This window comes from Leptodactylus fuscus, chromosome 1, assembly GCF_031893055.1.
Source record: "Leptodactylus fuscus isolate aLepFus1 chromosome 1, aLepFus1.hap2, whole genome shotgun sequence".
NCBI lineage: Eukaryota > Metazoa > Chordata > Amphibia > Anura > Leptodactylidae > Leptodactylus > Leptodactylus fuscus.
Window position 1 is genome coordinate 124,900,212 of NC_134265.1, and position 16,354 is coordinate 124,916,565.

Here is a 16,354-nt window from a genome sequence, read left to right on the forward strand (position 1 = left end):
AATCTGGAGGGTTTTTGCTATTGGAATGTGACGTGACTGTTAGAGGGTTAAAATGATACTTTTTAAAAGGGGTTGCGGAGAACTATGCTATTGAGCTCTACCTCTTACCAAGCATTGGCCATTCCGCAGCTTAATCCCATTCAGTTAGTGGCTGTCGGAGTTAAAGGACTTCGTGCCTACCATACAGGCACTCATCCCCAACACCCACAAGGGTCAGATTTTACAGTAAGCCAATTTAGCTATCAGAGCAAATACAGTGAGAACATAAATTCTCTGCAGATTCAAACCCAGGATCCCTAGTGATGAAAGACAGCAGTGCTAACCATTGAGCCACTGTTGTCCACAAACATAAGACCCTTTCCTAACCCAGGACAACCCCTTTCATTTCAGTTAACTTGAAATACTTAAATGAATAGTGAACATATAGTGGAATGAAATAGATATATTAGCCTATAAAGCGGGGACTAGTAGATGTTCAGCCACCAGGCTGTGCTTTCCTATGATTTGACCATCTTAGAAGTAACTTCTCAAATGTTTTACTAGTGAATGTAAATTACATGACAACTGCAAATTACTGACCTAGGTGTTGTCGGCAGGTCTGTGCGTACATTTGTAGCCGAGCACGGTTATCCATGTCTTCGCTGGCAGATTCTTCACTTGATCCTTCACCTGTAGAGCAGCCAACCTTCATAATCCCATCACACAGAACTTTACAGATTGGTCTGTGTTGGCCAAGGCGGCACATCTGTAATTTAAAAGAAAAGCAATTCTGTGTTAATTTCCTACTTAGACGTATGGCACCCAATGAAGTAAAAATTTTATGTTAAATGTTAATGTTGATTATTAATTATTGACTTACAACTGGTATTAATTGACTGTGTTTAACAAATATGGATAATGTGAAACTGGTACCAAATTAAGTTTTCTGCTTTAGCATTCATGATGGTCAGGCCTGAATTTGCAGCAGTAATACATCAGTTGATAATATACTCATATGAAATGGTTTTCTGGTGAAAAAACTAACATTAAAGGGAGTCTGTCATGAGGAATGGGTATACTGAACTAAACACACCTTAGAGCTAGTTCACACGGGCACAGAGGGGGCGGATTATGGCACGTAATCCACGTCATAATCCACCCGCTCACAATGGTGGTCTATGGAGAGGGCTGCCCTTTCTTCAGGCGGATCCGGCAGCTCGTTGAGCCGTGGCGTCCGCCTCGCGGCAGCAACCTCCAGAGTTGGCCCATTCATTCGAGCCTACTCCGGAGGGGGATGCCGCGATTGTCGGAAGCCGCACCAGTCATTACAGGCGGATTTTGGCTGGAGAGTAACGCTCCCCGTGTGAACTTAGCCTTAGGGTCAGCTGAATTTAACAGTTTTTTTTCTAAATGAAAACAAAGTGTCTGGTACTCCAGGCAGCTCACAACCCCTTCAAGCCGACTGAATGACAAAGTCTTGCCTGGCCTTGTATTCTCATCGTCACATCAGTATGTTTAGTGGGGATTTTTATATTTACCCGTATTTAGTTGGGGTCAGAATAAGAAATAATAATGAACACATTAGTGATTACATTTCAAAGAAAAGGGAGAAGACTTACCTCATATGCTGCACTTAGGTCACTGAAGAAGGCTTTTGCTCCATCTAGTAAGGCTGGGTTTTCAGGACACAATACCAAATATCCTACATCCCGCTGTCCACCATATGGCTCGAGAAGCAGACGCTCCCAAAAGGGGAGAGCGAAAGGAGCTATGGTAAGGAAGTCTTTATCATAACCAACTAAGAGGTTGGGTATGGGCAGTGGTTCAGGAGATTCTTCAGATCCTGAGTATATAAAAATGGAATTACATCAAGTAGTAATTTCTACTATTAACAAAACATGTACAGCCATAAGCTCATGCTAGTATATTTTAAACCTAAAATTGTTGCCCTGTTTTGTGTCAAGTAAACCTTTAAAATCACATATTAAGACATACCTCTATTACAGAAAAAAGCTAATATATAAGGTGAATATTATTTCTGCCAATCACTACCCATGCCTCAACAGGCTACAAACATTGGGACAAAAGCCACCAACTAAAGATTGTGCTAAAGCCCAAAGCATGATAAAAACAATCGGCATACCATAGGATCCACGTCCAGCCATCTTGTGAAACTGCTGCCATGTCAGGGGACCCTGCACATGCTGTATATTCTCCCAAGTCCGCCCTGTCCTTTTCTTTTGAATGGCATCCTGCAAAAATGGCTGTAGAGATAGTAGCATCCGCACCACATCTTGTGAGGGGAGCATGCTCACATCTAGCACTAAAAAGAACAGGAAAATATAAAAAATTAAAAAAATTTTTACTAATTTTTCTTTACAGGGCTTCGCATCAAATAATTTTAATAATTATAATTACTGTCCATGTCAGGACCACACACAGTGTTATAAAAAATAAAAAAAAAACATTTGACAGGTATATGTATTGGTACTTTTTTATGGATATGCAAATCAGCTTTCAAATGTGCTGGGAGCAGATTAGAAATGCCTACAGATAGCCACAAGTGCTCCGGATCTCCCCTGGAATTGCCGCGCATCGCCACTCCTTTGGCTGTGTATGACAATTTCTATATCATACCTGTCAGTGAATCTGACAAAATCAGGCCCTGCTCCGAATGCGCTTGCTGGCAGATTTGCACACAAAAGATAATCATCTTTGTATTGTCTCAATAGTTTGTCCCAAAGATAGTTTTCTGAGGGTGCCTTATATAGGCGCTGAAACGTATTACTGGTTTGGGAGGCATGCATGCCTGTACAGAAAGCAAGCCAAACACTCTTGGTGGTGGGTTATCTTTCTGAAGGCGAGAGAGACTGAGCAGTTGAAAACCAACTTCTAACTTAACAAGCGTGTGCATCCCTTCTGTGTGGTGCTCAGCACAATATAAAGCTAAAATTCTCACCGTTGTTGTGTGGCCAAAGATGAAAGGTAGCACTTCTGACCAAAGATTCATCAACTCTTCCCCCTGTGGGATTATCCACATACTGTCTTCCTTGCTCTAGTGCATTTAAGCATTCTGGCCAAGCATCTGAACTCTCCACCCTCACTCTGTCCAGATTAGTATTGGGTCCTTCCAAATAATACTCTGATTTGTTACAGGAAAGTTCCCAGGTTCCTCCAGTATTGGTGAAAGGTCTAGTGCATTGACTCTGCAGAAGCAAAAGAAGGGCAGGTGGAGCAGGGTCCTCACTTCTCCGTGTTGCTTCTCTCATGTTTAGTCTTCTCTCCACAGCCTGCCCTATGTAAGAGGACCTGCCAAATATGTCCATCTCATCCTCTATAAAGAGGCCAGAGTGGTAACCAAGTCTACGGTTGACAATGGCACTGAAGCCGCAGGTGCAACGGTACTGGTCTTCATTTGAAGAGTCTGGGATGTAGAGGCCTACATCAGATCCTTTGATGTTTAGATTGCAGGCACATATGCAACAGCTGTCAAAGTTCCTGTCCTTGAAAATATTTAGAACAGAGTCAGAGAGAAGTAATGTAACATAAAGGCTGTGGGCCTCCGGAGCTGGGTGACTGCTGGCTGGCTCAACAGAACTCAATGGCCTTGTTGTAGATGGAGTAGAAGCTGGGGAACAGAGGTCTGTGCTATCATACTTAACTGAACCCTGGCCGCTGGCTCCTCCAGCACCTTTTGGAGTTCTAGGAGTTCTTGGTGTGCGGGGAGTGGGAACAGAAAACCTTGGAGTAGCTGGAGAAGGCAAGACACCACCAGTTCCGCCATTGCTAGGAGGAGCTGTGCTACAAGGAGCAAGAGGGGTGTTTGTCTGTGGAGTGTTGAGCTGCAGGTAATCTTGGTCTGTCAAACTCCCCTCACTTGGCACATTCCTGTATACAGGGATAAAGGTAAAATAACACATTAACAAATACTAATTTCTGTACCATAAAAATTGAACACTAGTTTTCTGTTATAAAATATAATCCAATGTAGTTTTTTTTTTAGTTTTTTATACTCACATATAGCCATCTCTGTTAAAAGAAGCAGCAGGTGGTAAAGGAAGATGTTGAATTTTTGGAGGGGCAGCCCAGGAGGGTCGATATATGCAGGCGTCTGGTATTTTCAAGGAGAGCAGGCACTGACTGGGCAATGACTTTAGTGGTGCAAACATTGAGGTTCCCAGAAAGGGTTGATAGGAAGGGACTCTATACACGTAGGAAAAGTCCTATTGGAAAACAAGTCTCATTAGTAGATGTACAATAAAATACTATTCACCCAAATGCCACAAGACATGTGTAATATGGTTTATACCCATTTTATCATTTTATGGCTTTGCAGTCTACTGCACTGTTATATAAGATAATATTAGAGACAATATATACTTTATATAATGCTATTTATATGCATATTTACATATTTCATAGCTCTTCTCTTGGTACTGACACCTCCACTTCTGCAAGTGTTCCAACATATGTGGTCGATATGCTGAAGGTCTGCATCAGCTGTGACAAAGAAAAAGGGCTAGTTCCCTTCACGGAGGTGGAAACGCCAGTACCAAGAATTGCGCACTGAAACAGGAGGTCTGAGCTCATTTCATAAATTACAATGGGAGGTTCTATTTCCAATATCATAAACATGTGCTATTGAAACTGAGGAAGCATATAAAGAAGAGTATACACAAATCTAGCTGCATCATGTTTCATAGTTTAGACACAGTAGAATTTCATTTGTAATTATAGATTTAAATAACATTGCATAATTGTAACATCACATGACCAGATTTAATATGTGAAAGGAAATGCATGCCTACCTTAATCTCCTCAGGCTTGGGACTGCATAGGCCTTCCTCGATTTCCATTTTGAACTCTACATTTTGCATGGAGGCCAAATTGACCATTGGACTTTCCATCATACCTAGAGTTGTTGCAGTGTCTGAGCCTATAGTATCCTTGTACATCATAATGGGGGAAAAGGCAGGATGTTGCTCCAGGGAAGGCGGAGTGGGAAACATCGTTTGCAGATCAGCTGTTGCTAAAGGAAGTAAAACAGAATATACAGATATATATTGTGGAGAAGAGTAAGGATGGGTTCACACAGGTTTAAGACACAATTTTTGAAGCTCATATCAAATGTGGATCATAACAGGACCAAAAGAAATAAGGTGCTACTGCAATATTTTGTTTGAAATTGGTTCTGGTTTTGGCTTCAAGAACTGCATCTGAAAATGTGAGTATGTGAACCTATTCCCTAAAGCAGGGGTCCTCAAACTTTTTAAACAGTGGGCCAGAGGCAGAGCAGGTCGCACAGACATCGGGAGCGGTGCCCTCCAATAGGTAAAGTGAAGTGCGCTCCATGGCCTGGCCTGAGCTCCCCATGAGCTTCATTATAAATGCACGCCTGCCGGCGTTGTCGGCGGGGTCAGACAGAAGTGCTTGGTGGGCCGCATGTGGCCCCCCGGGCCACAGTTTGAGGACCCCTGCCCTAAAGTAATATCTGAAAGCAAGGTTTTGATTATGCATAGCGTTTTTTTCTACAGCGTTTTCACGAAGTCCACAGTGTTTTCCACTGCGGACTTTCTACCTCTATTAAACTTATACGGAAAATGCTAACGTATATTTAGGTATAATTAATTTTTGGAATTGCAGAATTTCCCACCCACTTTGCTCTTTTTGCCATGGCATCTATGCTGCAGCCAAAACACTGATATTCGCAATTTAAGGCCCCGCCTAAAGTGGTTTTACCATTAAGGACATTTAATCTGCTATCCACAGGATCAGGGATAAGTTTCTGAAGTGAGGTGTGGGGGTCTAACTGCTGAGAACCCTAGCAATTACAAGAACTGGAGGCCATGAGTACCACACACGAATAAAGACTCTTAAACAAAAGACTATGTTACTCTGTTGATGAATGACCAACATATATTAATACTCACTTGGTAAGTAAGGAACTGCTGCTCTACCATCTTTCCCAACATTACGATCTTCTGACCCGCCCAAGGGAGCTTTCATTGCACGAGTGCCTGGTGAACCCGCCTTAAAAAGTGTTTACAAGCAAAAACAAAATTTAATGATGCAGAGAGATTTCTTTAATAAGCTTTTCAATAACTTATAAATTCTGATAGCTCTTTACAATTATTACTAGGAAATGTTTATCGTAGCTTCCGTATTAAAGCTTTAAACACATACCAGGTCCTCATCTTCAGAATTATCAAATATGTTGTCCAGGTCATTGAGCGAAGGGGCCAGATCAGTGACCTGTGTGAGGCTAGCTGCCACCCCACGGTCCTGCCGTGGGTCTGTAAGATAAAGAACGAGAAAGTTTATACAGCAGTAATTTTTTTTTTAAAGGTATTTTTTGCATCGTCCCTACATTGCAAGCAACAAATAAAATACAATACATATTACAAAATATATCAGGGAAGAAAAATGGATAAATACTGTTGTTGGCATTCCTTGAAAAATTCAGCAAATCGTGAAAATACACCCATTTAGTGTTTTAATATCTACCTGACTTTGACATGGGGCTAAAAATGGACATGGCATCTTTCCCATCAGGCACTGGTGCAGTATGTTCTGTAGGCGATGCATCTTTCTCAAACCCCTCATCAGACTGTAAAAACATAACACCACTCTTACATTTCATCCAACACATGGTGCGAAGAAAAGATTTTTTTCTCTAACTATATACTCATAGTCAGTTGACAGTGCATATATCATAAGGGTGTTGTCATCAATCTACTGTGTACATTACCACTTCTGGCTATATACAATGTCCTGGAGCAGCTTACATCTCTTGATGATGTAGAGAACGTGTTGCCAAACATGACCTTAGCAGTCGCTTCATTGATGAATGCTATTTCTAAGTTAATGGATTTTAGGACAGTACAACCTTGTTAGTGATATTTCAGCAATATATGAAGTTGTACTAAGCAATACAAAGCAGGCCTAATACAATTGCAAATCTCTGACAATATGTCTATTTTCACACCATCAGTGTTTCAGCTGACCTTGTTTCAACTAAACAAAAACAATGTATTTCACAACCATGCTACAAAAATTGCTGTGTGAACCCAGCTCTAAAGGTTCTGTATGACGACAAATTCACAGATTGGGTCTTGGCATATGTCATGTTAACCTCTTCTACAAAATAAGCAGCACCAAAGGTGTCTAGAAACTGTTTATCTATAACCCTTCATTGAAATAACATGCATGGTCAGCCACATTAAAAAAAAAAATTTCTATCGAGACTTCAAGATTGATGATCTATCCTTAAAACAAGCCATCAATATTAGATCAGAGATTCTACTTTTGGACTCTCACGATCAACTGACTAAAAGGATTGAGGCACTTGATACCATGTATATAACTATGGCTAAGCTGCAATACTAGACGCAGTCACTACATAATGTACATCTCTGTGCCTGACACAAAATGTAGTGAAAAGTTAGGCCTGCACCAATCTGAGGACCACTTAAAGGCGCCCTAGTCTAAAGGTGATCAGCATTTAAAACCACATAAAATAAGGATGAAGGCTGAAAACAACTTAGAAGTAGAATGAAAATATGGGTATACTTCACAGAGATTTTAAAGGGGGTCTGATTGCAGGAAAATCTGTATCAAACTAAATAAACAATGACTTGTAGGGCGGCTTCTACACTTTCCAAAGATGCCTTTCTTATTCTACATTACATCTCCACTTTAATGAAAATCAGTTTCTTATTCTTATGCAAAATAGCTGAAAAGGGCCTTAGGGGTAGGTCTTCTCCTGCTGGGGTTTCACTCTCTGCTTTAGATAACGGTCCCTAACTGCTGACCAGCTCCACCCCACAAGTGACATCTTCCACTTGGCACACCTCTCCCGTTAACTTCTAACCGCAGACAAAGCGTGACAAAGACTCGGCAGAAGAAACCCCCTAATGCCATTTCCATCTAATTTGCATAAGAGTAAAATATGGATTTTCATGAAAATCTAAATGCAAAGCCGAATAAGAAACTCATAGTAAGCATGGAAAGTATAGCTGCAGCTCTACAAGATATGGTCATTAGTTTGATACACATTTTGCTGCTGACAGACTCCATTTAAATCAAGCCCTAAGTAGTAGGTATCTGATGCACTGTCCAAAAACAATTATCCAGTGGTAGGTAAACTTTTTAAAAACAAATACCTTTTGCTTCCGAGAAAGGTCCCGCTCTGCAATCTTGCATTTTTTGCTTGTTGTGGTGAAACTATACTTAATATCTCCATCCTCAAAAGTGTAAGGATCAGTGGAGTCTCCAAAGCCTTCGCATGGATGTAAAGGAAGCTGGTCCACATAACTAAGGTCTGATACAACCTGGCGCTTCTCATCTAAGACCTTGAAGCGTCTGTTGGGCTGAGCAAGAAGCCTGAAGTGGTGAAAATAAATGGTGGACATAAGAAAAAGTCACACAATCATCTTTGGTTGGTTCCACGTGTAAAGTTTACTTTGCCTTAAGTCCTAAAAAGCACTATAAAAACAGTCACAAACAACTGAGAATCTAACGCGTACAGTGGTGTCCCGACTTTCTCCCAACAGTAGATATAGGGGAAAGAACAGCTGGGCATGTTAGATTTCTATTTGACAAATTCTTTGTTCGCATAAGAAACAAAGTATCTGTCAGCAGTGTATTCCCCAAATGAAGACATGGTCACTTGGCCAAGTAGTGTGTACAATGACAATCGGGGGAGGGGGGAATAGGTCTGTAGCAATAACAGCAGAGAAGCAACACTTATCCAATATAAAGTCCATATCAAGGCTTACCTTTTAAGTGCAGTGCTCTCAGATCCCACTTCCTGCTTGGCCTCGTACCACTCTCCCTGGATTTCTGGTGGACGAAAGTCTTGGCTGCCATCAGTTGGGAGTTTGTAACCTTGCCAGCTGTCCTCTACATCCCTATTCTGAGTAAGACCAGCACAGTACAAACTGGTCTCACTCATTTCTGTCATCAAAGGGAGACCTAGGCTAGCTGCCATTATCGTCCTGTCATCAAGTGGCTGCATTTCTAATCCATTAGGATAAAGATTTGAAACTGTCACTTCTTGATCAGGAATCTCAACTTCTTGTTGTGGAGGCTGTGGACTAAGAGTAGGGGGCATAGGGGAGGCAGGTGAATGAGGGGAGTCTGCTGGAGGTACGGGCAAAAGTTGATCTAGTTCCCCTGCAGGTGGTATACTAGAAAATTGTCTGTTTGTTGTAGTGGTGGTAGTTGTTCCAGCTGCAGGCTCTGTTCCTTGGCGTTGCTGCACAGTTTGTTCCTGTGTCATGCATTGTTCACTCTGGTTTGGAGACGGTCTGTGATGGAATGGAGTTGTGGCCTTTTTTTGCAGTTTATCTGCCTTTTCTTGGCGATCATTAGGTTTGTGCTTGGAAGATGCAGAAGGCTGTAGGGAAGAGTTACTGGACGAGGGGTTTCCACCCACGCAAGCCTGGGAAACAGAGGGAGGACGAGTTGCACTTTGTATGCCACGCTGCTTGGACAACTTGTGCCTGCAGAAAGAAGTAGCACATGACATACTTTATACTAAGGCATCACAAGATCAGGATGAAACAAGCTCTTAAATTAAGATTCCTAACAACAATTACATTTTGGTGCACATATGAAAAGAAATTTGAAGTCACCTTTGTAAAACAACACCTGCTAACTATACCATTCAAGTAATACTTTTCTCTCACGCAAGTTTCATGCGGAAACCGAGAAGAAACCACACGGACCCCGTTATAGTCTATGTATAGTCTCTGTAGTTTCTTAGCTAATCGCTTTTTAATGCGTATAGGTTTCTATTTGGGAAGGGGAGGGGGGCGCCCAAGTGGACTTCCCGAATGGAATACCGAACACAGATGTCCATTTTCAGTTTTGTTCACATCTTCCTTTGAGGTTCTGTTACAAAACTCAGAGATATACCTTTGTAAATGCTGGACAAAATAGTCCAACATGCAGCTCCATATTGTAAGATAAAACACGAATATTCATGATGGAAACCCATTATAATCAAAATGGTCAGGAGAGCACTACAGAGATCCATCACTTCCATGGTTTTTGTGTTCTGCTCCCCGTTCTACAAAGGCCCCGATATTATATTAGGCTCTCATATGTTACTTCCACAAAGTAGAAATAGCATTTGGAAGCTGCAAGGCTTTTTGCTCTTCTGTAATCAGTTTGCGCAGTACAGGTACAGGATTGTAGATGTTGCCCTCTCCTCACCTCTTATGCACAAAAAGGGTGTATAAAGCGTTGGTTGAAAACATCATAAGAATAAATCATTAACATGGACAGGTCTTCAAACTGGAAATTCGACTTAGAGTTGGATAACCCCTTTAACATGTGTATCAGAGATATTAGTCAGGTCTAGAGCTCACCTGGAGCACGAACAGTTGACTCTCTGGGTAGGGTCCACAAAGTCCCAAGGTGTTCTGTTAACCGTCACTTCCTCTTCCTGCTGGTTGGGCATATTTGATCTGCAGAGAAGAAAAGACATTACTGAAATATGTGTGGAAGTGACTTAGGAAAAAGTTTTGTAAGTAAATATGGCCTGTTTGCCATTGTTACGAAAGTGTGTTACTGTCCTGGAGGTGCCTGTAACATGTAACAATCTAAGCTTTACTAAGCTTTTAATGTTAACAAATGGAAAATAATGCACTTTGGGGGATGGAACCCTCTAAATACCATAATGATGGTTCTATGTTACTGAGCACATCAGAGGGTAAAGCCTTGGGGCTATTGGGTCTCCACACTGAACCCTTCTGAAGCTTTTGGTCATGCAAGTAAGGAGAGCAAAGGTATAATCACTATAAAGAGAAACTGTGGACCTGCTTTATAAAGCACTAGTGAGACAAAACTTGAAATTGTGTCAAGTTCTGGAGACCCCCATCCCCTCCCAATCTACCCCCTAAATGCGACATGGTTCCTGAAACTGATCACAGCCAGATCTGCCCTCTAAAAGCTCCTTGGTGTGCGTTCCCTTCTGCGTCTCACTGTGTGTCCATATATTAGTTTACACCCACAAGTAGGGTACTATGGTAGTCAGGAGAACTTGCATAAATTGTGGGATGCGTATTCTATTGAAGGAATATTAATGACAAACACTTTCAGATGATGCTGTTGGAAAAAACAGCAGTCAGTAACTGTAAGCATGCCTGAAATAAACATATACAGATACACTCACCGGCCACTTTATTAGGTACACCATGCTAGTAACGGGTTGGACCCCCTTTTGCCTTCAGAACTGCCTCAATTCTTCGTGGCATAGATTCAACAAGGTGCTGGAAGCATTCCTCAGAGATTTTGGTCCATATTGACATGATGGCATCACACAGTTGCCGCAGATTTGTCGGCTGCACATCCATGATGTGAATCTCCCGTTCCACCACATCCCAAAGATGCTCTATTGGATTGAGATCTGGTGACTGTGGAGGCCATTGGAGTACAGTGAACTCATTATCATGTTCAAGAAACCAGTCTGAGATGATTCCAGCTTTATGACATGGCACATTATCCTGCTGAAAGTAGCCATCAGATGTTGGGTACATTGTGGTCATAAAGGGATGGACATGGTCAGCAGCAATACTCAGGTAGGCTTTGGCGTTGCAACGATGCTCAATTGGTACCAAGGGGCCCAAAGAGTGCCAAGAAAATATTCCCCACACCATGACACTACCACCACCAGCCTGAACCGTTGATACAAGGCAGGATGGATCCATGCTTTCATGTTGTTGACGCCAAATTCTGACCCTACCATCCGAATGTCGCAGCAGAAATCGAGACTCATGAGACCAGGCAACGTTTTTCCAATCTTCAATTGTCCAATTTCGATGAGCTTGTGCAAATTGTAGCCTCAGTTTCCTGTTCTTAGCTGAAAGGAGTGGCACCCGGTGTGGTCTTCTGCTGCTGTAGCCCATCTGCCTCAAAGTTTGACGTACTGTGCATTCAGAGATGCTCTTCTGGCTACCTTGGTTGTAACGGGTGGCTATCTGAGTCACTGTTGCCTTTCTATCAGCTCGAACCAGTCTGGCCATTCTCCTCTGACCTCTGGCATCAACAACGCATTTCCGCCCACAGAACTGCCGCTCACTGGATGTTTTTTCTTTTTCGGACCATTCTCTGTAAACCCTAGAGATGGTTGTGCGTGAAAATCCCAGTAGATCAGCAGTTTCTGAAATACTCAGACCAGCCCTTCTGGCACCAACAACCATGCCACGTTCAAAGGCAATCAAATCACCTTTCTTCCCCATACTGATGCTCGGTTTGAACTGCAGGAGATTGTCTTGACCATGTCTACATGCCTAAATGCACTGAGTTGCCACCATGTGATTGGCTGATTAGAAATTAAGTGTTAACGAGCAGTTGGACAGGTGTACCTAATAAAGTGGCCGGTGAGTGTATATCCTAAGATTGCAAAAGGCTTAACTATAGAGTCAATTTTTGCTCAAATGAAATTAAGAGGAACAGTCACCAAGTGCAAAATGCTGTGCCCATGATCACTTTGGCATGTGACTTTTGTTCCAAATCTGTCTAGTCAGTTCAAAAAATAGAGCCTCCAGAAGGTTACATGTAAATCAGCTCTTACTTACCACGTGGGCGGTAACCATTTATTTTTTCTGAGAAAAGGGAAAGTTATGGCCCATATGATGAAAAAGAACTAATTTAAATGTATCCTACTAAGGTACAAAGGTTCAAAACAGGCTCAAATGAAGGAAAAACCCCATGAAAAGCTCTTTGCAGCAGAACTGCTGTGTGTGGCTTTAGCCTCAGACAGACTTTCTCATTAATGACATATTTCCCATCAGCAGGCATGCCCCAAGTGAATGAAGCAGTGGTGTGCATGTATGCCCCCACTTCATTCACTTTAAGGGATTTCAAGGATGGGTGATCTCTTGACAGTTCCACAGAGATGAATGAAGCTGTGGATATGCATAAACACCACAGCTCCATTCACATGTGGGACTCAGGGGCTCCAATGTTTCTTATTGATGGGGATTCCAGTGGTCAGACCCCAGCAATTGAACACGAATCCCCTATCCTGTGTAAAGGAAATTAATATTAAAGTGGCATAACCCTTTTAACATTTATGGCTATTACAAATAAATAAATAAATCCTTACTTTGATGGACTTCTGTTCAGGATGCATTCCCTCCAAGCTCTCTGCGCCATATGGCTTCGTAACTTCAAATAACTTCTCCCACCACGTTTCGGACTGTGCCTTGAATGACTGACACCGTCTTCCGCTGACTGGCTGTTGCTACTTGCTGTTACAGACCTAATGTCTCCTGTAAGTAATATCATTTATCTTTTATTAAAAAATTACATTTATATTCACATTAAATTGATGTTTCTGTATATGTACCATAAGAGAGGGAGAAAAAAACTAAAAATAAATGTCTGTAACTATGTACATCTTTGATATTAAATTGGGTGGTAATATTGATGAGATCTTGTCATAGAAGACAAAAAAAAAACAAAACAAAACACTAACCTATTACAAGATAGAGTTAAAACTGTACTATAGTGTGGATAACATGCCTTATGTAATGTTATATTATTCACACACACACACACACACCTCTCATATACATTACACATACACAAAGAGGTTTTCTAAACATTTCAAATTATTAGAATGTAATATGAACATACAAATCAGAATTTTACATATATGGTAACCTGTTAAAAATAATTATATCACTGTAAAACACTGCACTCAGTTCACCATTAGGGGGCAGCATATTAATATATGGTTGTCTAACTGGGAGAACACATCTGCAATTCTCAGAGACAGACACTAGTGGGTGCCAAAAGACTTTCTAAAATAGCCAAAGCTTTGAATTCCACACTAAAGAACAAGCTGTACTTAGAAAATATTTCAACAACCTTTGCTCCTAATCTTCTTGAGTTTCAAAGGTAACCATAAAGACAACACAAAGCTTTAAAACCATGCCCCAAATTAAATAAAACAATATATATATATATATATATATATATATATATATATATATATATATTTATTTATTTATATATATATATATATATATATATATATATTTATTAAACAGTTAATGCATACATTCCATTCCATTTAATGGCATTCTCAAACAAGAGAGAACAACCTTTACTTCGGCTATTTTAAAGTGAAGTTCTACATGTTCTGCACATTTGTGTCCTAAGCATATATTAAGTGAAAAATGTTTTTTTCATTTCTGCTTCTACTTGGTTGAGATGTTCCCTTTAAATTTGTATCTCAGCTACAGTACTTTAACAGAAGGAATATTACACATTGTAACCAATACATATAATCTAGTATAAGCACACATTTTTCTGTGTCCAAGAAATTTATCCAGAATACACAAAATGACAGGTCACTATAGCAAACGATTAAAGAACTGTACTATATTAGTATGGTTATGCACAACCTTACCAGGTGCAACCTGATCTGGTGATGTGGGTGGTGTCAAGGGCATTCTACATGGACTGGGATCTTTAGTAAAAACTGTGTTTTGCTGTGTACTTGAGCCACTATGCCCAGTGTTCACGGTGCTGGGTGGAACAGGTAGGTCACTGTGAGCTATGAGAACAAAAGCTGAGGGGTAAACCATCCGCACGCCACCTGAGTAAAAGAGAGGAGAAAAAACTTAATTGTCCCATTGAAGACATGTGGATATAAAATACAGCCATCTCAAGTCCAGGCACAACATGGCTTTAAGCTTGTGGTTTAAATATATGAAACTGAAAACCATAATTAACATTTCCCACATTGACAAAGAGAAAGAGTGCAGAGGAAGATGACAAAGCATATATCGGGACAAGCATTTGTGCCACTACTTTTACTTCCCAGAGTGCCTTTACCCTGGGATCACTGAGACAACTTTTTTTTCCTTTTCTAAAGCTCTCTTCTATGAAGGATAAATATGTCCCTGACCTCAGCCAAAGTTCCTTACCCACAATCACTTCCACTGCTGCAGGAAAATCATCATCATAAAGCATTTCCTGATCTTCCCGTTGTTCCTTCCTTGCAGAGAGCACTGTAGGGTAGAAGGGACGCCATTCTTCCAGCAGCCTGCGGGTTGTGGGATCTGAAGTTTTGTAAGCATGTCCAGTGAGTGTTCCACTCAACCCATAAGGGCTCAGAATAACTGTGAAGATGATACAAAAAACACAAAGTTACGTACGAATATGGTCATTCTTTGAAGAGCCTAAGTATACTAGTGCCAGTGAGTGTGTCCCCAGAAGGAGTATAAATAATTGGTGGTAACCTGTTCCCCCTTCCCCTCAAACAAGCAACAATGTACAGAAAATACAGTAGTGTTCTGAATTTACTGTATTTTTCGGACTATAAGACGCACTTTTTTCCCCAAAAATTTGGGGGGAAAAGAAGGGTGCGGTCTTATAGTCTGAATGTGGCACCCGCCGTAATAGAGAGGCGAATGCCGGCAAGGGATAGACGCCGGCACAGGTGCCGGGGCCTGAGACATCGCTACGCTCCTCTTCCCTGCATGAAGCCAGAAGCGGCGATGCTATTCCGCTCCTCCGTCCCCCCGCCGCTGGATTCATGCAGGGCAGAGGAGCGCAGCGATGTCTCAGGCCCCGGCGTCTATCCCGTGCCGGCATCCGCCTCTCTAGTACAGCGGATGCCGGGTCAGTATCGGTGGCCCCTTCTCCCCCGGGGCCGGTCCCCACTGGCCCCGTACCTGTAAAGTTGCAGGCCGGCTCCTGCGCGGCGATATCGCAGGAGCCGACCTGTTCGGGTGAGAGCCGGGAGCCTAATGAGGCTCCCAGGCCTGTCACTGCTATATATTAGTATTGCGGCTGGGTCTATGACCAGCCGTAATACTAATAGACAGAATGTCCCATAGACGGCAATACAGTTGTATTGCCGTCTATGGGACTTGCAATCAAGTGACCGCAGGTTCAAGCCCCCGGGGGGGAATAAAATAGTAAAAAAAAAAAAAAAAAAAAGAGCTTTAAAAATATATAATAAAAATATAAAATAAATAAAAGTTCTAAATCACCTCCTGTCCCTAGAATATATATATAAAAGTAGAAAATCATACATCGTACTTCTGGCCCCGCAAAAAAAAAAAACACTCTATGCGTCCCCGTACAGCTGCAGGGTCACCTGTCAATGTGGCCTTGCAGCTGTTGCAAAACTACAACTCCCATATATTAAATATTTTACCATTTTTTGCTTCAAAATTTTTTTCCCCTATTTTCCTCCTCTAAAACCTAGGTGCGTCTTATAGTCCGAAAAATACGGTAGTTATCACCCTCTCAAACATACTTTGTCTTTCAACTTCTAAGTTTTAAAGATTACTGCTTACTGTCCATGAAGAAATCAAGTCACTTTAAATCAAAGGCAAACCTGTCCGAG

General features: G+C 41.5%; 1 protein-coding gene across 1 annotated transcript in view; it reads right to left on the bottom strand.

Moving 5' to 3' along the window:
- MED13L (mediator complex subunit 13L) overlaps positions 1 to 16,354 on the bottom strand; it is a 111,789-nt gene that overhangs the window by 13,087 nt on the left and 82,348 nt on the right. Inside the window, exons 6-20 of the mRNA XM_075276561.1 lie at positions 14,925 to 15,119; positions 14,405 to 14,593; positions 13,094 to 13,259; positions 10,353 to 10,451; positions 8,757 to 9,482; positions 8,142 to 8,361; positions 6,484 to 6,586; positions 6,163 to 6,272; positions 5,910 to 6,009; positions 4,788 to 5,008; positions 3,997 to 4,202; positions 2,939 to 3,867; positions 2,123 to 2,302; positions 1,599 to 1,822; positions 580 to 745 (exon numbers count right to left, since the gene is read on the bottom strand). Coding sequence (XP_075132662.1) covers positions 580 to 745; positions 1,599 to 1,822; positions 2,123 to 2,302; positions 2,939 to 3,867; positions 3,997 to 4,202; positions 4,788 to 5,008; positions 5,910 to 6,009; positions 6,163 to 6,272; positions 6,484 to 6,586; positions 8,142 to 8,361; positions 8,757 to 9,482; positions 10,353 to 10,451; positions 13,094 to 13,259; positions 14,405 to 14,593; positions 14,925 to 15,119 — 3,834 coding nt within the window. The remainder of the gene's footprint in view (positions 1 to 579; positions 746 to 1,598; positions 1,823 to 2,122; positions 2,303 to 2,938; positions 3,868 to 3,996; positions 4,203 to 4,787; positions 5,009 to 5,909; positions 6,010 to 6,162; positions 6,273 to 6,483; positions 6,587 to 8,141; positions 8,362 to 8,756; positions 9,483 to 10,352; positions 10,452 to 13,093; positions 13,260 to 14,404; positions 14,594 to 14,924; positions 15,120 to 16,354) is intronic.